Source organism: Macrobrachium nipponense, chromosome 7, assembly GCF_015104395.2.
Source record: "Macrobrachium nipponense isolate FS-2020 chromosome 7, ASM1510439v2, whole genome shotgun sequence".
In the NCBI taxonomy this organism is placed as follows: Eukaryota; Metazoa; Arthropoda; class Malacostraca; order Decapoda; family Palaemonidae; genus Macrobrachium; species Macrobrachium nipponense.
In genome coordinates, this window is record NC_061109.1 from 10,111,268 (window position 1) to 10,130,119 (window position 18,852).

At 43.1% G+C, this 18,852-nt stretch overlaps 1 protein-coding gene across 1 annotated transcript in view; it reads left to right on the forward strand.

Moving 5' to 3' along the window:
- Positions 1–18,852, forward strand: part of LOC135217536 (uncharacterized) — a 59,552-nt gene that overhangs the window by 22,228 nt on the left and 18,472 nt on the right. Inside the window, exon 2 of the mRNA XM_064253502.1 lies at positions 4,606–4,689. Coding sequence (XP_064109572.1) covers positions 4,637–4,689 — 53 coding nt within the window. The 5' untranslated portion in view covers positions 4,606–4,636. The remainder of the gene's footprint in view (positions 1–4,605; positions 4,690–18,852) is intronic.

Below are 18,852 nucleotides of genomic sequence, written 5' to 3' on the forward strand. Positions count from 1 at the left end.
TCATGATGGGGGGAAGAATCTTCCAATTCAGGGCCCTGTGTGGTGGCCTCTCCACGGCCCCCCCAAGTCTTTACGGCCATCATGAGGAATGTGGCACAATGGCTTCACCTAGAAGGGGTGAGGATTTCACTCTATCTCGACGATTGGCTTATAAGGGCCAATTCCAGAGATCGTTGTCTGAAGGACTTGAAGAAAAACCCTGGATTTGACTTATTCCTTAGGACTTCTGGTCAATCTGCAGAAGTCAAGTCTGATTCCCGCTCAAGAGTGCGTTTATCTGGGGATCCAGATGAACTCTCTGAGTTTTCGGGCTTTTCCGTCACAGGAGAGGATAGCCCGGGGACTCGAAAAAGTAACAACCTTCTTAGGGAAAGAAGTATGCACAGTGAGGGAGTGGATGAGTCTGCTGGGGACGCTCTCCTCACTGGAGCAATTTGTTTCCCTAGGAAGGTTGCACCTGAGACCGCAATCCAATTCTTTCTTCATCGGAATTGGAGTCGTCCTTCTCAGGATTTTGAAGTTCTCCCTGTCATTTCTAATCTTCAAATCAAGAAGGAGTTAGCATGGTGGGCGGATCCCGACAAGTTCTCGCAGGGACTGCCACTTCAATCCCAGAACCCCAGCCTGGTGTTGTTCTCCGATGCGTCGGAAACAGGTTGGGGGGCGACTCTGGGAACCAAGGAGGTGTCAGGAACCTGGGTGGGGGACCAGTCTTCCTGGCACATCAACAGGAAAGAACTAATAGCCGTGTGGCTTGCTCTGAAGGAGTTCGAGTCAGATGTGACAGGAGCAGTTGTGCAAATAAACTCGGACAACACCACGGCTCTGGCATACATCAGGAAACAGGGGGGGACGCATTCCTTCTCTCTGTACGAAACAGCAAAAGATCTTCTTCTGTGGACATAAGAAAGGGGGATAAAACTTCTCACCAGATTCGTACAGGGAGAAATGGAATGTAAGGGCAGATCTCCTCAGCAGGAAAGATCAGGTCCTTCCCACAGAGTGGACTCTGCACCAAGATGTTTGCCAGCCTTTGGAAGTTGTGGGGCAGGCCTCTCTTAGACCTGTTGCAACTTCAAAGAACAAAAGACTGGATCTGTATTGCTCGCCCATCTCGGATCCAGGAGCAATAGGGATAGACGCTCTCCTACTCGATTGGAAAGGACTCGATGTATACGCGTTTCCCCCCTTCAAGATTCTGGGTTGACTTTAAAAAGTTCGCAGAGTCAGATTCCGCGAGGATGACTTTGATAGCTCCCTTTTGGCCAGCACAAGATTGGTTCACAGAGGTGCTGGAATGGCTAGTGGATTTTCCAAGATCGCTTCCTCTAAGGAGCGATCTACTCAGACAGCCCCACTTCGACAGGTACCACAAAACCTCCCCGCTCTCAGTCTGACTGGCTTCAGACTGTCCAGAAACTGGTCAGAGCGAAAGGCTTTTCGTCAGCAGCTGCTAAGGCAATCGCTAGAGCGAGGAGGTCTTCCACTTACGAGTGTACCAGTCGAAGTGGGATGTCTTCAGAAGATGGTGCAAGAGGAATAACGTTTCCTCTTCCAGTACCTCTGTGAATCAAATTGCAGACTTCTTTTTTTATTCTTAAGACAAGAATGTGGCTTAGTCGTTTCGACGATTAAAGGCTATCGTAGTATGTTGGCGAATGTCTTCAGGCACAGGGGCCTCAACTTATCGGAAGATAAGGACCTACAGGACCTTATTAGGTCTTTTGATACCCACACGAAAATGCAGTCTCCTAAGACACCTAGCTGGAATTTGGATGTAGTCCTTCATTCCTGGGTCCTCTAGGTTTGAACCCCCTAATTCAGCCTCATTCAGAGACCTTACCAGGAAGACTCTGTTTTTGATGGCTCTAGCTTCCGCCAGAAGAGTGAGTGAGCTTCAGGCGATTGATGGTAATGTGGGTTTTAAGGAGGACTCTCTCATTTGCTCTTTCCTTCCTGGTTTTCTTGCAAAGAATGAGAACCATCAAGTCCATGGCCCAAGAACTTCGAGATTCGTGGGTTATCTTCTTTGGTAGGAGAAGAACCCGAGAGAACTCTTTGCCCAGTGAGAATGGTGAAACTACCTTAGTAAGAAAGAGCAACTGAAAGCAACCGAGAGGTCCTGTGTGTTCAGTAAAAGAGCCTACTCGTCCATTGTCGAAAAGAACGCATTGTCCTTCTTCTTGAGAAGCCTCATCAAAGAAGCACACGGATCCTGCAGAGAAGAACATCTTAGGCTTCTTAAAGTGAAAGCACACGAAGTAAGAGCCATAGCAACTTCTCTTGCTTTCAACAAGAATATGTCCGTGCGCAATCTTGATGGAGACAACATTCTGAGATGTCAGTCAGTGTTCCGCGAACCACTACTTACGTGATGTGATAATTCACTTTACGAAAAATGCTTCGCCTTGGGCCCGTACGTATCTGCGGATTCAGTGCTGGGGCAGGGAGTTGGAACTCATTCCTGTTTAGTAGTATAAATTTTTCCCCCTTGTATTTGTTGTTGTTGGTTGCCTTAAAGAGGATGCATGAAGGCATCTCTTTAGGTCGTAATACTAATCTTTAGTAGTTTGGTTAGGTGGTCTGATAAGTGTGGCTCCTTGCAGTAGTAGTGGTTAGGACCTGTTAAGATAGGGACGAACTCCCTTTAACAGGATCCGACTTGGATTCTACCCACACAAAGGGATCACATATCCCAGTGGTAGATCCGAGAGTCTTTCAGCATCAGGTCACGTCCTAGCTGTAGCTCTCCAGGCAACGCAGACTCAGAGAAAATATCAATGAAGTCTTCTGCCTGAACAGGTAAGAACCAGGTTATTTATATCCTACAACATCAGTTGTTTCTTATCTCTCCTTATTACTTTAGCTGTCTCTTAACCCTCCACCAAGGGTGCCAATCAGCTAAGTATATATTCTGGCAGGGAAGTTCATGTACAAAATGATATTGTTAAACTACAATAAAGTTTTGTACATACTTACCTGGCAGATATATACGTCTAATGGCCCACCCAGCCTCCCCTCAGGAGACAGGTGAACGAAAAAAATCTGGCTGGAGAGAATAGATTGGTTCATACGCCCGCCACCCAGCGCGGGTAAGGTAGGTACCACCTGACCTACCTGTCGCGTGTGCCGCGAGATTTGAAATTCTGTCGAACGTCCGAGAAAAAAAACTGATAGCTAAGTATATATCTGCCAGGTAAGTATGTACAAAAAACTTATTGTAGTTTAACAATATCATTTTTAGCTTATTATTGCGTTTTTTTCGACCATTTCGGTCTAATCAAAGTTGACCGAAGGTTGATATTTTGGCACTTATCGTTATTTATATGAAAATATTTCAAAACTGAAAAAAGCTACAACCATGGATTGTTTTTTGTTGTATTCTACATGAAATTGCACACATTTTCATATATAAAACTTTATGTAACGGCTAATATAAAATGGTGCAAAAATTATGTCAAAGTGACAAAATAATTTCTGAGATGTGTCGCTGATGTTTTTTAGTACGAGAAGAAAGAAATTCGCGCTTGCGTGGCTGGGTAACGATTGTAAACAAAACAACGCCTTGATCCGTGAGCTCTCAGCATCCCCCAAGGCACGTGATTCAAAAGTTTTCGCTTGGTAGGCCTATTAAGTATTTTTCCGCGAATTAAAAAAAAAAAAAAAAAAAAAATTTTTATATCGACGTACCATACGTCCAATCGGCACCCAACAGACAATTTTTATATCGACGTTTAATACGGTCCAATCGGCGTTAAAGGGTTAACTGAACTTAGTGCCAAGCACCACAAATCACTGAGTTTCTGTTAATGGTGGTTTTTGTTTATCAGCACCCCACTTAGAATGGAACCCCTGCCAATAACCTGGGACTGCCTGTACAGTGGTCCCCCCATATTCATGGGGGATGCGTACCAGACCCACCCACGAATAGTTGGAACCCCTATAAAAATGCTGAAAAGAGCCTATTTTGTTAGTTAAAACTCAAGAAAAACCCACTAAAAAAGTTCATACTTAGTTTTATCACAAAAAGTGCATGATGAAATTATGAAATTGATTTAAAAAACTAGGAATTTGTGGATATTTCTCATTGAAAAATACTGCAAATTTGCGAATTTACCGCGAATATTGCGGGGAAACGTTCCCGAGAGAAATCCACGAATGTGTGAGTCCACGAATCCGTAGGACGCGAATATGGGGGATCCACTGTATATACTTAGCAAGTAATTATATGAGCGGAGCCCCTTCCTCCCCTCTCATGGACATAGGGCGACATAGGGCACAAACAAATTGAGCTCTTTAACTTGTTGTGTCTATTCTTCCCCGAAAGTGGGTGGGACTAGTTACCTACATCAGAACAAAAGAGCACTACCGTAATTTCAAATTTTGAGCTGCTGTGATAACTAGAAACTAATAGCTATGTAATTACTTGGTAAGTATCTATAAAACTTCATTTTATTATGAAAACTTGTCATATTTCTTATTTCTTTAAGAAGTTGAATTGATTATTATTTTATGATGAATTATGCTGTTATGGCCCAAATCTGTATTAATTAATTGGGAACTAAAAACATTTTTTGACTAATACAATTTTCTTTATATTTAAAGGAGATATTTTCGAGTTGAAGTTTAAGGTGAAATGTCTCAAACTTTCCACACTATCAGCTCATCAGATGAGAATTCAAATGAGAGGTGAGTTGATGCTTCAGATTGAATTTTCCTGTCTTAAATGGCTGCAACTTTTAAATTAATTACTAAAAGAGAACTGATGGCAGTTACTATGAGAATATAAACCATCACCATTTATATGGGAGTATGTCAGAGGTAGCTGGAAGACTGATAACAAGAATTTTGGGTAGTCGCTGTTGAGTCCTCAAAGTACATGGTGTGCCAGTGCCCTTTCAGCATTTCCCATTTCTATATGGGGTTAGCTGTTCTAGTCAGCCTTCTCCATTTTCCTCTGTCCTGTACATCTTATTCTCTTAGACCCTTTTCCTTCATGTCATTCAATAATTTATCTTTCCACTTGAACTTTGGCCTTCCCCTCCCTCTTCTGCCTTCCACCTCCATGTTCATAACCCTTTTACATACGTGCTCATCTTCACTCCTCATGACATAGTGACTAGACTAATATCAAAGAAATATCTTTTAGCCTGGTCTTGTAGCTGGGTATTGTATTGCAATGATAAACACTATGACACATGATAAGAGTATAATGGACTTAAAGACAAGCAGGCATTTTGTCTCGTCTGTAGCGAAGCTGTACCCAGTTTTCCTACGTCAAAACTGCAGAAGAAATGATTATTGCTCATGTGCATTGACCATCTTGGTTTACTATTGAGCCGGTAAAAAGACCAAGAACCATTACTCTGTTGGTCAATGCAGGACGAACTTTTGCCCTAATCCCCTGCCTTGTCATTAGGGAAGTGGGAGGGTTTTGAGGATAAACAGCGACTACCAAGAATAGATTTTTCCTACATCAAAACCTGTTTTTTGATAGCGTAGTGGCTGTTTCTTCCTCAAAGGAGCATTATGTACATACAAAGAAATTGACAGGGGATGAAAAGCTTCAGCTCCCAAACTAATAATCCCAACAATCCCAAAATTAAAATAAACTATTTCTGTCCAATGTCAAGCACAACTATTTCTGGTCCAATGTCAAGCCACAAATTAGTGTGAAGTTCTGTAGTGACTTACCTAAGAATGCTGGTATGTTGCGGTCTTGTCGCATCCCCGGCAATAGTCAGCATACCCATCCTTTCAGAAGACCCCTGGTTTTCCTCTGTAGCACCTATGGGGTCAGGACTAACCATACCACCTTCTGATCCACAGTGCAGTCAAATTTGCTTGAGCTTATGGCAGTAGTGTTTTAAGAATACTGTCTCTGATGATCATCAGACCACCCTGTACATTCAGAGACTATCAAAAGAGACATTTCTGAAGACGGCCAACAATGTACTTACTTTCTTAACACTATCATGCGACCTAGGAAAGGAGTGTGGTTTTGCCTTTTTATTGAGGGACACTAAAATTATTCTTAGGTCCTTATAGAGAGATGGTTAATTTGTGCTTTGTGCTAGGGTGTAGGAAAATCAGACTTCTTGGGAATAGTTTTGCTGTGACCTCTAGGTAAACCTCAAGTGCTTGAACTGGGCGTAATGTTTTGTCTGCTAAATTGAGTTTTCTTATTAAAATAGATTTCCTTCTTAAAGAATCATCATTCTTGGCCAGGAATGATGGACCAGGAGACAATAATAATTGATTATCAGCAGTTTGTGAGATATATCTTCCCATCTGAGAGAGCCCAAGTAATTAGTAATATGGGCTCCTGATGCTAATGCAACCAGTAAGATTGCCTTTTGTAGCTTGTGAGTTTGTGGTTGTCTTGGATCTGCTGAGTTGAGGAGTAGATGGAAGTCTTAATTACCTTGTTCAGGGACCAAGTAATTGGAAGCCTTTTGGGAGTCGGTCTTTATAGAGCAAAAGACCGCAGAAGGGAAGTGAGCCACTCTATGCTGGAGTCAGTCCCAAATCCATAAAGCAATGGTTCCATTAACACTGCATTGTATACTGTAATTGTTGTAACCGCAAGATGCTTGTCTTCAAAGAGCTATATAAAAAAAAAAATTTAAAAGTATTTCTATAGAAATCTGGACGTGGGGCTCTCAGTATGGACATAATCTAACCATATCTTCCACATGGATTTGTATTGCCGGATAGATGGTGTCCGTAATTTTTGCACTAGTTACCTAGCAGTGCTGGGTAAGGTAGTTTTCACAGTGTACCGTAGTGTTATTTACAAAAAAATCCACACGTGAAGGTCTCAGCTCAGAAAGGATGATGCGTAAACGACTTTCCCTCCTACTTTATGGGATAGCACAGTGGACAATATTGGAATTGATCTTTTCGCCCTGTGTTGAAGTAATAGGAATCAATGCCTGTTTGCCCAATTTGGGGTGGGGCTGTTAGGTAAGCTGTTCCTTTGAAGGTTAGGAGTTTGTTCAAAACCTTTGAAATCTAGGACAGTGGAGGAAAAAGATAAGGCATCTCTTGCTGTTGCTTTACTCTCCAAATTCAGGGACACATATACTGGAGTTTGTGATTCTTTTGTGTAGCAAACAGGTCCACTTCTGGTTGTGGAAGCAGGTTGACTATTGTTTGAAAAGAGTGGGTGTACAATGTCCACTGTTTAGGCTGTTGTTTTCCTTGACAGTCTGTTTTTACAGTGTGAGACCTGTGAATTGCAAACAGGTCCCACTTCTGTACTTGTGCCCTTCAAAGGATGGCTTACATTAACATATTGAGATTAGGTGAGCGTGATCCCAGTTTCTTGATGCAGGACATTGCAGTCATGTTACCAACAGAATATGTCTTTTCTGGGGGTTTGAGTTTTTTGAGAGACAAAAAGACAGCCATCAGCGCCAGGAAATTGATATGACAATTCTTCAGAGTAGCTGACCACCACCCTGCCACCTGACGATCCTACCAATGTCCTCCCCAACCTGTCAATGAGGCATCTGTGTGTATTGTTACTCTCACAGCTGGAGGAGTCAGGATAGTCAGAGATTCCTTCTGGGTCTCAGGCCAACTTACTGATTATTTTTATGAGTTTTGTCATGCATCTTTTTTCTTGCGTGCCAATATTTGTTCATGTTTTTCAACTGCAATCTGAGTATTGGATCTACTATTACTGATGTAAACTGCAGCAGATCCATCATACGTTCTAACTGCCGTCTGGAAACACTGGTCTGTGTCAGGAACCTTTTGAGGTTTTTCCTTATTCTGTTCGTAGTTATGATGGGGGGGAGACAACAGGCCATGAATTAGTATCCCAACAGAGTCCCACCCACTGAAACGTCTGCTGGGTGTGAGGCAGGATTTTTCCAATTTATGATAAAACCTTTTGACTTGAGTCTGTTGACCACTGCTCTTAGGTCTTTCAAGCAACTCTTTTCTTGTGGACCCCAGATTAAGTAGTCGTCTAGGTGAGCTATTAGTTGGATTCCTTCTTTCCTGAGTTCTCAGACAACTACTGTTAATAATTTTGTAAAGATTCTTGGGACAACGTTTAGCCCAAAAGGCATGACATGGAACCTGTACGTATATTTCCCTATCCAGAACCCTAGGAAGGGGTGGAAAGGAGCGGCGATAGGGACGTGCCAGCATGCATTTTTCAGATCTATAGAAACTGTCGATAGGTCAAGGATCATTCCAGAGAGGGGTTTGGTTTTTGAAAGAACCCTATTAAAGCTGGGGTTGGCAATAAGACCATTTCCACCTCAGCCCATTGAGAATAATGTTGTGTCCCCTAGAAAAAGATCTCCAATCTTTGTGGTGTCTTTGAAGGCGACCCCCGACCAAATAAGTTCCTGTTGGTATCCCCCTCTTCCTCTACCTTTGCCCTTGATAGGCATTCCAGGTGTTGCTTTTCCTTTCCCTTTATAAGATGGTTTTGGGACCTTGTGAAAAGGATGTGAGGTGACTGAAGGCTGATATGACTTTTGATCAAAGCAAGCAAGCCTTTTTTAATTGGGTTATGGAAACTTTGGGCTTCTTGTGCCCTGAAATCTTTTCCCAGAAGAGCATACACTGTGCAATTTTGTTGGCATGTTTGCTCTTTGACTTGAGTCAACAGAATCCTGAAACAGGTCCCTACAGAAGGTGTTAGACTTTAATAAACAATGTCTCCATTCACGCTTTGATACTCTAGTCAGAAAAGTCATAGAATGCTTCCCATAATGTTCTCAGAAGGCTTTGAGCCATGGCAACAAAAATTGTCCTGGATTCTTCTGGAAGTCTTTTGGTGGCAATTTCTAGCAAGGTGGAAATGGTTAAGATACTAAGGAGGTGGGTCATAGCATGAAATTCTGATGCTGATGTCTCATCTGATATTCTTCTCATAGATGTATGTACCAAATTGCTGAGTTGCAATATCTAAACTGAAGCATTAGCCATTCTTTGGTACAATTTTGTGAAACTGGGAGGACTGAGATAAATGGTTTTAATTTTGCCATTGGTTCCCATTTTCTAGTTATTACATGATAATTCTGAAAGTTTGCCTTCACATGGCTAATTATTTTACAAGTGAAGGGGCAAAAGGCTGGGAGTACATGATGAGCAAGTTGAGTTTTATTCATAATGGGAGTATAGATTCATTTTCTATTTATCTATAAGAGTTTTGTCTATGGCTCTCTAAGCTATATTTGTAAAGAGTCTATGGCTCTCTAATATAGTTTTTTCAGGCTCCTAAGCTATATTTGTAAAGAGTTTTGTCTATGGTCTCTAAGCTATATTTCCAGGTAAGAGAACTGTTTCCTTTTGAGGTTCTTCATGTCTGGCAAAGATAGTGTCAGGGCAACCATTTCACTCATTAATTAGATACTTACCATCAGGAGACAAAATGCACATTGAGACATCTTGTCAATGATTATCAGTATCAGGAGGATCTTGAAGCCTCTGTTATGCTTTGATCATAAATTTTGTAGTCCGAACTGGCCATTTTCTTGGTTCCAGTTGTGATTATAACCTTAGCCCTTGTTTGGGCAGATTTGGTTTCCACTCTCCCTTTCTTGTTGCAGGATGCAGTACTTTTACACTTTGGTGTGTAAATCACTGACTTTATTAACTTCATTTTTTGTTCAGAATCATGTGGTATGTCCATCATTTGTTGCCGTTCAATGGCAATGGTGTCGATGTTACTCATTGTTTCCTTACGGAACCTGGTCAAATGCTGCAAAACTGTGTATCCCCTTTTCGTGTGAGCTTGCGTAATCTGACTGAGCCCTACAAGCTGAGCTGTAAAACTTGCCTGTTTCCCAGGGGGCAGAGGTCCTTGGTGAATTACTATACCCCTATGAAACTGTAATTATTTTCATTGGGTTTAGGTGGATCCCTGTATCCCTTTTGGGGAAAGATCCTGTTCAACTTCTGAAAGCTGCATGGGAATTGACCTTCCTTTTAGAAGGTTTTTCCCCCATGGTTTAACTTGAAAGTTGTGTCCCCTGATTCCTTCTGGGTTCAGCAAGGTCCCTTTCAGTATCAATATCCACTTCATTTTCTCAAAGAAATTCACATCCAAGTGAGGATTCCTCTATTTCCTCTGCAAGATTAACCGGGGGATATAGGAGACTGATGTTACTGGGTTTTAACCCAAATATGAATCCTCAGAGAAGGGGTTAAGTATAACTAACCCAAGCTACTGTTTTATATGGCTCAGGTTAGTACATCGAGTATAATCTACATTAAGCTAATCATAAAGTATTTCTTAGAGGGTTCTTGCTTAACTTATTTTTGGCTACTGCATAAATTAGGTTAGTCAAAAACTTATGGATATATATACAACAATACAGGCAGTCCCCGGCTTACGACGGGGGTGCCGTTCTGGAGACTTGGCGTAAGCCGAAAATCACCGTAAGCCGAAAAATCATCAAAATACAATTTATATATAGAATCCTAGGCTTATTTCATTTCTTGTGTAGTATAAGGTGTTACTTAATCTAGATAGATAAATAGCAGATATTACCTAATCCAGATTATTATAGATCAAATTTAATTGTAGTATAGACTATACTAAACGAAACAACTAATGCATAACCTTCTTGTTAGGTTACTACTTTATCTAACCTAGGAGTTGTTGTATATCACATCCTAGTTAATTTGATCTATTATATAAAACAGTAACCAAAAAATATTTACCTACTTTGTGGGTAAATCTGTGGGGATATAGTTTCGGGCGGGTCCAGGGAACGAGGCTAATTCAGGTGTTCAGGGTAAGTATTACAATATTAGTTTTATTATGAAAACTTCATGTTCCAGTTTCCCAACGTCTCCATTCGTGCTTTTATGCGCCAGTCAAATAAATGGACAATTCTGTTGCCTATTTATCAAATCCTAGGATCTTATTCTCTCTTATAGTTCCTTAATTCAGGTTTATTACCTAATCCAGATTATTTAAAGCACCTTTAAGATATATAATCCTAGGTTATAGGCTACAAACAATAGCTATCATAGTCTAAAATTATTTCTACTGAATCTGTTAGCCTATCATCTCATGTAGGCTACTGCCTAGGATATTGTAGACATCATTATCTGAAAGATTAACCAAATTATTAATAAATTGAGGAATAATTCATTAGCTAAAACTTCTAAATAGAATGATAAATTCTTTAAAAGTTTAATTTTTCATAGACTAGCAAGGATCGTGTAAAGCACTGACCAAGTGCTTGCAAAACAAAGGCCATTTTCCATATACAAAACAAACATCTGTCTCACCGTTTTACCAGACCCCCTGTGATAGTTGAAACCCCCATAAAAATGCTTAAAACTGCATATTTTGCTAGTTAAAACTCAAGAAAAACTCACTAAAATGTTTATACCTGGTTTTTTAATAGTTTTGTCACAAAAAGTGCATTTTATGATGAAATGGATAAAAAAAAAAAACAGGAATTTGTGGATATTTCTCATTGAAATATACCGTGAATAGGCGAATTTTCCTCGAATAATGGTGGTACTATATGTTCCAGAGAGAAATCCGCGAATATGTAAGTCTGCAAATACGGGGACGTTCACTGTAAACTAGAATTTTACTGGTGCTTAAAAGTAAGCTCTTGACTTTCAAATTTTAATGAATCCATGATCCTCGTAGAAGATATTGAGGATCGAAACATCTTTAAAGAGGAACACTGGCTTGATACACTTCAGTCTGTGCAGACTAGAGGGGTAATGGTGCCTGGTCTTTTTACTGGCTTGATAGTAAAACAAGATGGCGAACACACGACCAATAGTCACTTCGTCTGCAGTTTTGACATAGGAAAACTGGGTACAGCTTCACTACAGACGAGACAAAATTCCTTCTTGTCTTTGACTCCATTATACTTAATCACGTGTCATAGTGTTTATCATTTCGACACAATATCCGGCTACAAGACCAGGCTAAAAGATATTTCTTTGATATTAGTCTAGTCACCATGGGGCACTGTCACACACCATGAAGGGTAGCTCCTTTGAGGATGAAACGGCGACTACGCTATTAAAAGTGAATATTTCCAATATGCTAAATGTACCAAGTTATATGATTTTCTAATATAATTTTTTAAAATTATTATTAGTACAGCTCACACTATATCAAAATACATAAGCACTAAGATCAACAAGAAATTCTGAGAATTTTTATTGTAAAATTTTTACGAGCATCATTGGATGGGATTTTAATTTTGGACAACATTCCCCTATGACTTCTCAAGGCAAACTGATCTGTCTCTCTAGTATTGACTAGCTATTAGAGTTTGGGTAAAAGTTGCTATGAGTCATGTATGGCTCATTGAAGTGATCTGAGCGCTTTTGCTCAAAATTTGTCCAAACTGTTATGGCGAGAAACCTGAACATATATATGTACGCAGTCCCCCAGCTTACAGCAGGTTCAAACTTACGGCGTTCCGAGGTTACGATGCTTTTCAATTGTATTCATCAGAAATTCATTTCCAGGTTTACGACAACATATTCCAGGCGTGACGACACTTGTGACGCTAATCTGATGGAATAAATATGACTCCAAACATGCAAAATAATCAATATTTGAAGTTTTTTTCTTTTTTTTGTTTTTTTTTTTTTTTTTTTTTTTTTTTTTTTTTTTTTTTTTTTTTTTTGTACATGCAACTTCCCCGCAGATATATACTTACCTATAGTCTCTGACGTCCCGACAGAATTCAAAACTCGCGGCACACGCGACAGGTAGTCAGTTGACCCAGCCCACTCCCGCCACTGGGTGGCGGGAATAGGAACCATTCCCGTTTTCTAACCAGAATTTTTCTGTCGCCGGTAGCAACAACACCGTTGTTGGTACCGTGAAACTTCCTGCTTTGGGAATTCTTTTCTCGTTGGCCGAGGATTATCTGTTTGACCTTTGGTGATGTACATTGATCTTTGGCTTTGGCATACGCTTATCGTGGACCGTTTTTTGGATTTTGGTTTGGATACTCTAAAATGTCTGACGTGGTGGACCTGTATTTAGTGTGTACGAAAGAAGAATGGTAAGGTGAGGCTACCGAAAGCATGGCACGGTGGATCCTCACACGGTCTGTAAAAAATGTAGGGGGAATGATTGTTCTGCAACTAACACCGTCTGGAATGTGAGGGTTAACGGAAGTGGAATGGAAGACCTTGGCTTCTTATGTAATGGAAAAACTTGAGAAAGATAGAGTTAGGAGGGCTTCCATCAGAAGCTCAAGTAGATCCTGCTCTATTGAGCAGGAAGTAGCTCCTAACTCTTCTGTTAATTCACTGCTCATAGTTTTGGTTTTCAGCCCCTTCCCCCAGCAGCGAACCTGTTTAGATGCGTCTACGGAAATGGCTGCAATGAGAGCCTCAATAATCAACTTGAAATCGCAACTGCAAGCAATGAAGGAGACAGGTAAGCGCAGTGATGTGTGCAGTGATTTGTGCAGTGTCCCCAGTGAAGTGGAGGGGGCGTCTGACCGACTCCGCATTGCTCTATGGCCTAGACCTCTTTCAGACTCCCATGAACCAAGGGAGAGGAATGTCGAAAGCTGCAAGGGGGATGTAGAGTATTCCCAACGGTCAGGCGTCCCACCCTTCGGCAGATCCTGTAGCCTCTTCCCAGCTGCCAAGGACAGCTACTGCAAAAGCGTACCTCAGGAAGTGCTTTTCGGACTCAGACTCTTCGTCTCCAAGAAGAGGATGGAGTTCTGCCTCTAAGTCGAGTCCTCTTAAGAGATCCTGGAAAAACGCCAGCAAGTGAAGCGTTGCATTCCAGTCCTGAACCTTTTCCGGAGTATTCTCCTGCTCGCAAGAAGAGAGCTACGAGATCTCCGGACTCTTCTCCGGAAGGTTTCGCACACAACCGACAAAGGAAGTCTTGGTAGGACTCCAGCAGCAGTTGTCTGCCTTAGTAGGAGTTCTTTCTGAAGGCTCTTCTAGGAAGAAAGACGTTTCTCTTCCCATTAAGAGTTCTTTTAGGAGAGCCTCAGAGAGTAGGCCGCCCTGGCGTTTAGCAGACGCTCCTCGCCTGAAAGGTTTTCGTCCCCAGCGAGACCTTCTTCAGTTGGATATGACGGACTCGTGTGTCCTCTCCTTCTAAGATCGCTAATCGGAAACTCCCTACGAGCAAGAGTTCTCCCAGGAGTTTTTCTAGAGGCAGATTACGCCTCTCATGGCAAGTATCAGGAGCTGATTCGTGGATTTCTCGTGAGAGAATTCGTTCGGCTAAGAGCTCCGGGAGAGAAGAGAGCCCCTCTCTTTTCAGAGCTCCGCAAGAAGGAAGGACGTTCGTTGTCGTCCTCTAGACTTTTCCTGAAGGAAACAACCTTCTCCCTCCGGCAAGTACCCAGGAATCAGGAGTCCCGTAGGATCTTATAGATATCCTTCTAAGGACGCAAGAGTATCGCCGAATAGGCACCACGATTTTGACAAGTGTTCTTCGCCTCCCAGGAGGTATAGGAGAGAATCTAGCGTCTCTCCGAATGGACGCAAAGGGAAAAGGAGCTATTCGCCTACTCTAGACGCAGTTACCAGGACGCAGCGTCTCCGCTACTGGACTACGGGAACAAAGGGTTCTCCTTTCTCCTCGCAGGTGCATTTCGCCTTCCAGGCGTCCTCATCAGGACGCTAATCCTCTCCTTCTTGGACCAGGCATCCTCACCAGGACGCAAGCGCCTCTCCCTTCTTGGCCCAGGCGCACTCACCAGGACGCAAGCGCCTCTCCTTCTTGGCGCCAGGAACAGGATGTTCTCCTTTCTCCTCGCAGGCGCTTTTCGCCTCACAGGCGTCTGATTCAGGACGCAAGCGCCTCTCCTAGCAGGCGCAAGGAGCAGAGCAGAAGCCCGAGTATAGGGAAACTCCAGGACCCTTCGTGCAGGAAGGAGGATAGAATCAAGGTTTCGGATATCCAACAAGGGAATTTGATTCTCCTACAGATAGGATTCACGAGAGAAAAAGGCTTCTTTCTCCGGATCGGTCTCGTGAAAAGGCAAAGCCCTCTTCGCCTGCATCGCTTTTGGAAGAAGTTTCGGAAGAAGAGATCTCCAAAGATGCAGGAGTTTCGAACTATAAGAGACTTGCTTCTCTTTTGTTGCAAGTGTTTGGAGACTCGCTACGCCCATTGGATCCCCCTTCTCCGGGATGCTTTATTATTTAGCACGAAACTGTTCGAAGTCCTCCTCCTTCGTCAGGATGACCCCTACTCTTTCTATGAGAAAGTCTGAAGAGCCTCGAGAGCTGGCTCAGATCTAGGAAGGAGTGGGGAAGACGGTATTCGCTTGTCCTCCTTCCAAGCTGACGGGAAAACCAGGTATGTGGTATGACACCAAGGAGCCAATGGGCCTGGACTCCCTTCATCCTCAGATGCGGACCTTTTCCGCTCTTGTAGATTCTTCAAGACGACGCTCTCTGCATTCTGCAAAGCCTCTTGGGGAATGTGTGAAGGTTGATCATCTCATCAAGGGCCTGTTCAAGACTCTCGAAGTCTTAACTTCATGGACTGGGCTTTGGGAGCTTTAGCCAAGAAATCTCAAGAACCAGACTTCGTTACCATGGAAGAGTTTGGCAGCGATTAACTTGCCTAGACAAGGCGGTTATGGATGGCTCCAATGAAGTGGCATCCCTTTTTGGATCCTGTATATTGAAGAAAAGGGCAGTGTTTGAGCTCCTTCTTAACGAAATCTGTTTCGCCTCTGCAGAGATCCTCCCTGTTTATACGCGCCCCTCTCTAGTCACCTTTTTCCTCAGGAAATAGTGAGGGATATATCGAAGACCTTATCAGAAAAGGCCACACAGGACCTGTTGGCCCAGTCAGCTAAAAGGCTAAAACCTGCTGTTCAGGTTTCGAAGAAGGAGAAAGTTCCCTTCCAGCAGCCCTTTCGGGAAGGTCTGCCCCTAGATCTTCTCTCAGAAGTAGACGATCGGAGAAGAGAGGAAGGTCTTCTCGAAGGCCGTTCGTCAAGACCCAGTGAGACTGCGGTCCTCCAGACAAAAGTGGGTGCCAGGCTTCTAAACTTTTACGAAACTGGGGCACAGAAAGGTGCCGATGCCTGGTCCCTATCCATCCTAAAGAAGGATATTTAATCCCCTTCAGGGAAAACCTCCCTTGACTACAACTCCAAGGGAGTTGACAGCAAACTACAAGGATTCTGTCAAGAAACAAGCCCTTCTACATCTCGTGGAGCAGATGCTTTACAAGGAAGCCATAGAGGAAGTAAAAGATCTCTCTTCTCAGGGGTTTTACAATCGCCTGTTCTTGGTTTCCGAAAAGTTCAGGAGGTTGGAGGCCAGTTCTGGACGTGAGCGCCCTGAACGTGTTCGTAGCAAAGAGGAAGTTCCAATGGAGACGACATCCTCGGTGTTAGCAGCCCTGCGTCCAGGGGACTGATGGTATCCCTGGACCTGCAGGATGCTTATTTCCACGTGCCAATACACCCGTCTTCCAGGAAATACCTCAGATTTATGGCTCAAGGAAGAGTATTTCAATTCGGGCCCTATGCTTCGGACTCTCAACAGCCCCTCAAGTATTCATAGGACTGATGAAAAATGTGGCTCTCTGGCTTCATCTCGAAGGGATTCGAATATCCTTGTATCTAGACGACTGGCTGATACGAGCACAGTCGCGAGTCAGATGTCTGGAGGACTTAAAGCTGACACTGAAGTTAACACAGTCCTTGGGACTGTTAGTAAACCTCGAGAAATCCCAGATGATTCCCCCAGCAGAACATTGTTTATCTGGGGATTCGGATGGATTCTCGGGGTTTTCATGTATTTTCCATCACAGGAAAGACAGAACCGCTGCGTTGGAAAAAAGTAGCACCTTCCTAGAGAAAGAACAATGTTCCGCGAGGGAATGGATGAGTCTTCTGGTGGGACCCTTTCCTTGTTGGAACAGTTCATTTCTCTAGGAAGGCTTCACCTAAGGCTTTACAGTTCTATCTAAAAGGAACATTGGGATCAGAGATCCTAAAATCTGTCCGATTCCTTCCAGATCACGAAGGAAATAAAGAGGACCTTCGTTGGTGGATGAATCCCGTGCAGGATCAACGAAGAGTATCCCTTCACGTTCCGAACCCTCGGCTAGTGTTTGTATTCCGACGCCTCAGAGCGGGTGGGGCGGGGAGCCACTCTAGGACGAGAGAAGTGTCAGGCACCTGGAGGGGAGAACAGGTGTCCTGGCACATCAATATGAAGGAATTAACAGCGATTCACCTGTCTCTCATACACTTCGAGGCTCAGATCTCAGGTTCAGTCTACAGATCAATTCGGACAACACAACAGCCTTAGCTTACATCAAGAAGCAAGGAGGGACGCACTCGTTCTCCCTTTACAAAAAGGCAAGAGAACTACTAGCTTTGGGCAGAAGAGAGAAGAATCACTCTCCTGACGAGATTCATTCAAGGGAGAAAAAATGTAAGAGCCGACCTTCTGAGCAGAGAGACCAGTACTGCCTACAAAATGGACGTTGCATCAGGAGGTATGCAACAGACTATGGAACCTCTGGGAGAGATCAAATATAGATCTTTTTGCCACCCATTGGAACAGCAGGCTGGAAAGTTACTGCTCCCCGATCGCCGACCCAAGGGCGATTCTGTGGACGGCCTTCTCCTCGATTGGTCCGGAATAAACGGGTATGCTTTTCCTCCGTTCAAGATCATATCGGAAGTAGTAAGGAAGTTTGCAGCAGCAGAGGGAGCTAAACTGACCCTCATAGCCCCGTTCTGGCCAGCGCAAAACTGGTACACAGAGGTACTGGGATGGATAGTAGACTTTCCGAGATCTCTCCCAAACAGGAGCGATCTTCTCAGACCCCACTTCGACAGGTATCACAAAAACCTGCCCGCTCTCGCTCTAACTGCCTCAGACTATCGAAGGACTTGTCAGAACGAGAGGTTTTTCTCGAGAAGTTGCGAAAGCGATCGCAAGAGCAAGGAGACCATCTACTATTCAAGTCTACCAGTTGAAGTGGGATGTGTTTCGCAGATGGTGTAGGACTCAGAAGATATCCTCTTCCAGTACCTCTGTGACAGATATAGCTGATTTCCTCCTTTACTTGAAGGAAAAATGTAATCTAGTAGTCTCTACAATTAAGGGCTATAAAAGTATGCTATCGTCAGTCTTCAGGCATAGAGGCCTTAACATTGGGGAAGACAAAGATTTACATGATCTGATTAAATCCTTCGAGACGTCAAAGAACAGAGGTATTAGAGCACCTAGTTGGAACTTGGATGTGGTCTTAAGTACTTGATGACCCCCAAATTCGAACCTCCCCGTAAGGCTACGTTCAGAGATCTGACAAGGAAGTCTTTATTCTTGGTCGCGCTAGCCTCAGCAAAAAGAGTAAGCGAACTACAAGCCTTAGAACATAATGTTGGCTTCAGGAACGACTCGGCGTTCTGTTCCTTCAAACCGATGTTTTTGGCGAAGAATGAAAACCCTTCGAAACCTTGGCCTAGAACCTTCGAGGTAAAAGGACTTTCGTCTCTAGTAGGTACAGAGCAAGAAAGGGCTCTTTGCCCAGTTAGAAGCCTTAAGTTCTACTTAGAAAGGAAGAACGAACTAAAGGGAGTAAGGAGAGTTTAAGGTGCTCAGTTAGAGATCCCGAAGACAGATCTCAAAAAATGCTCAGGCGTTCTTCATCAAAGATGTAATCAAGGAAGCCCATTTAGCGTGTAAAGAAGAACAACTGGACCTCCTTAGAGTTAAAGCTCACGAGGTAAGAGCAGTCGCTACCTCTTTGGCATTCCACAAGAACTTGTCGATACAGACTCTAGTGGAGTCAACTTTTTGGAGATGCAATTCAGTCTTTGCATCCCATTACTTGAGAGGACATTCAACGGTGACCGTACGACAAATGCTTTA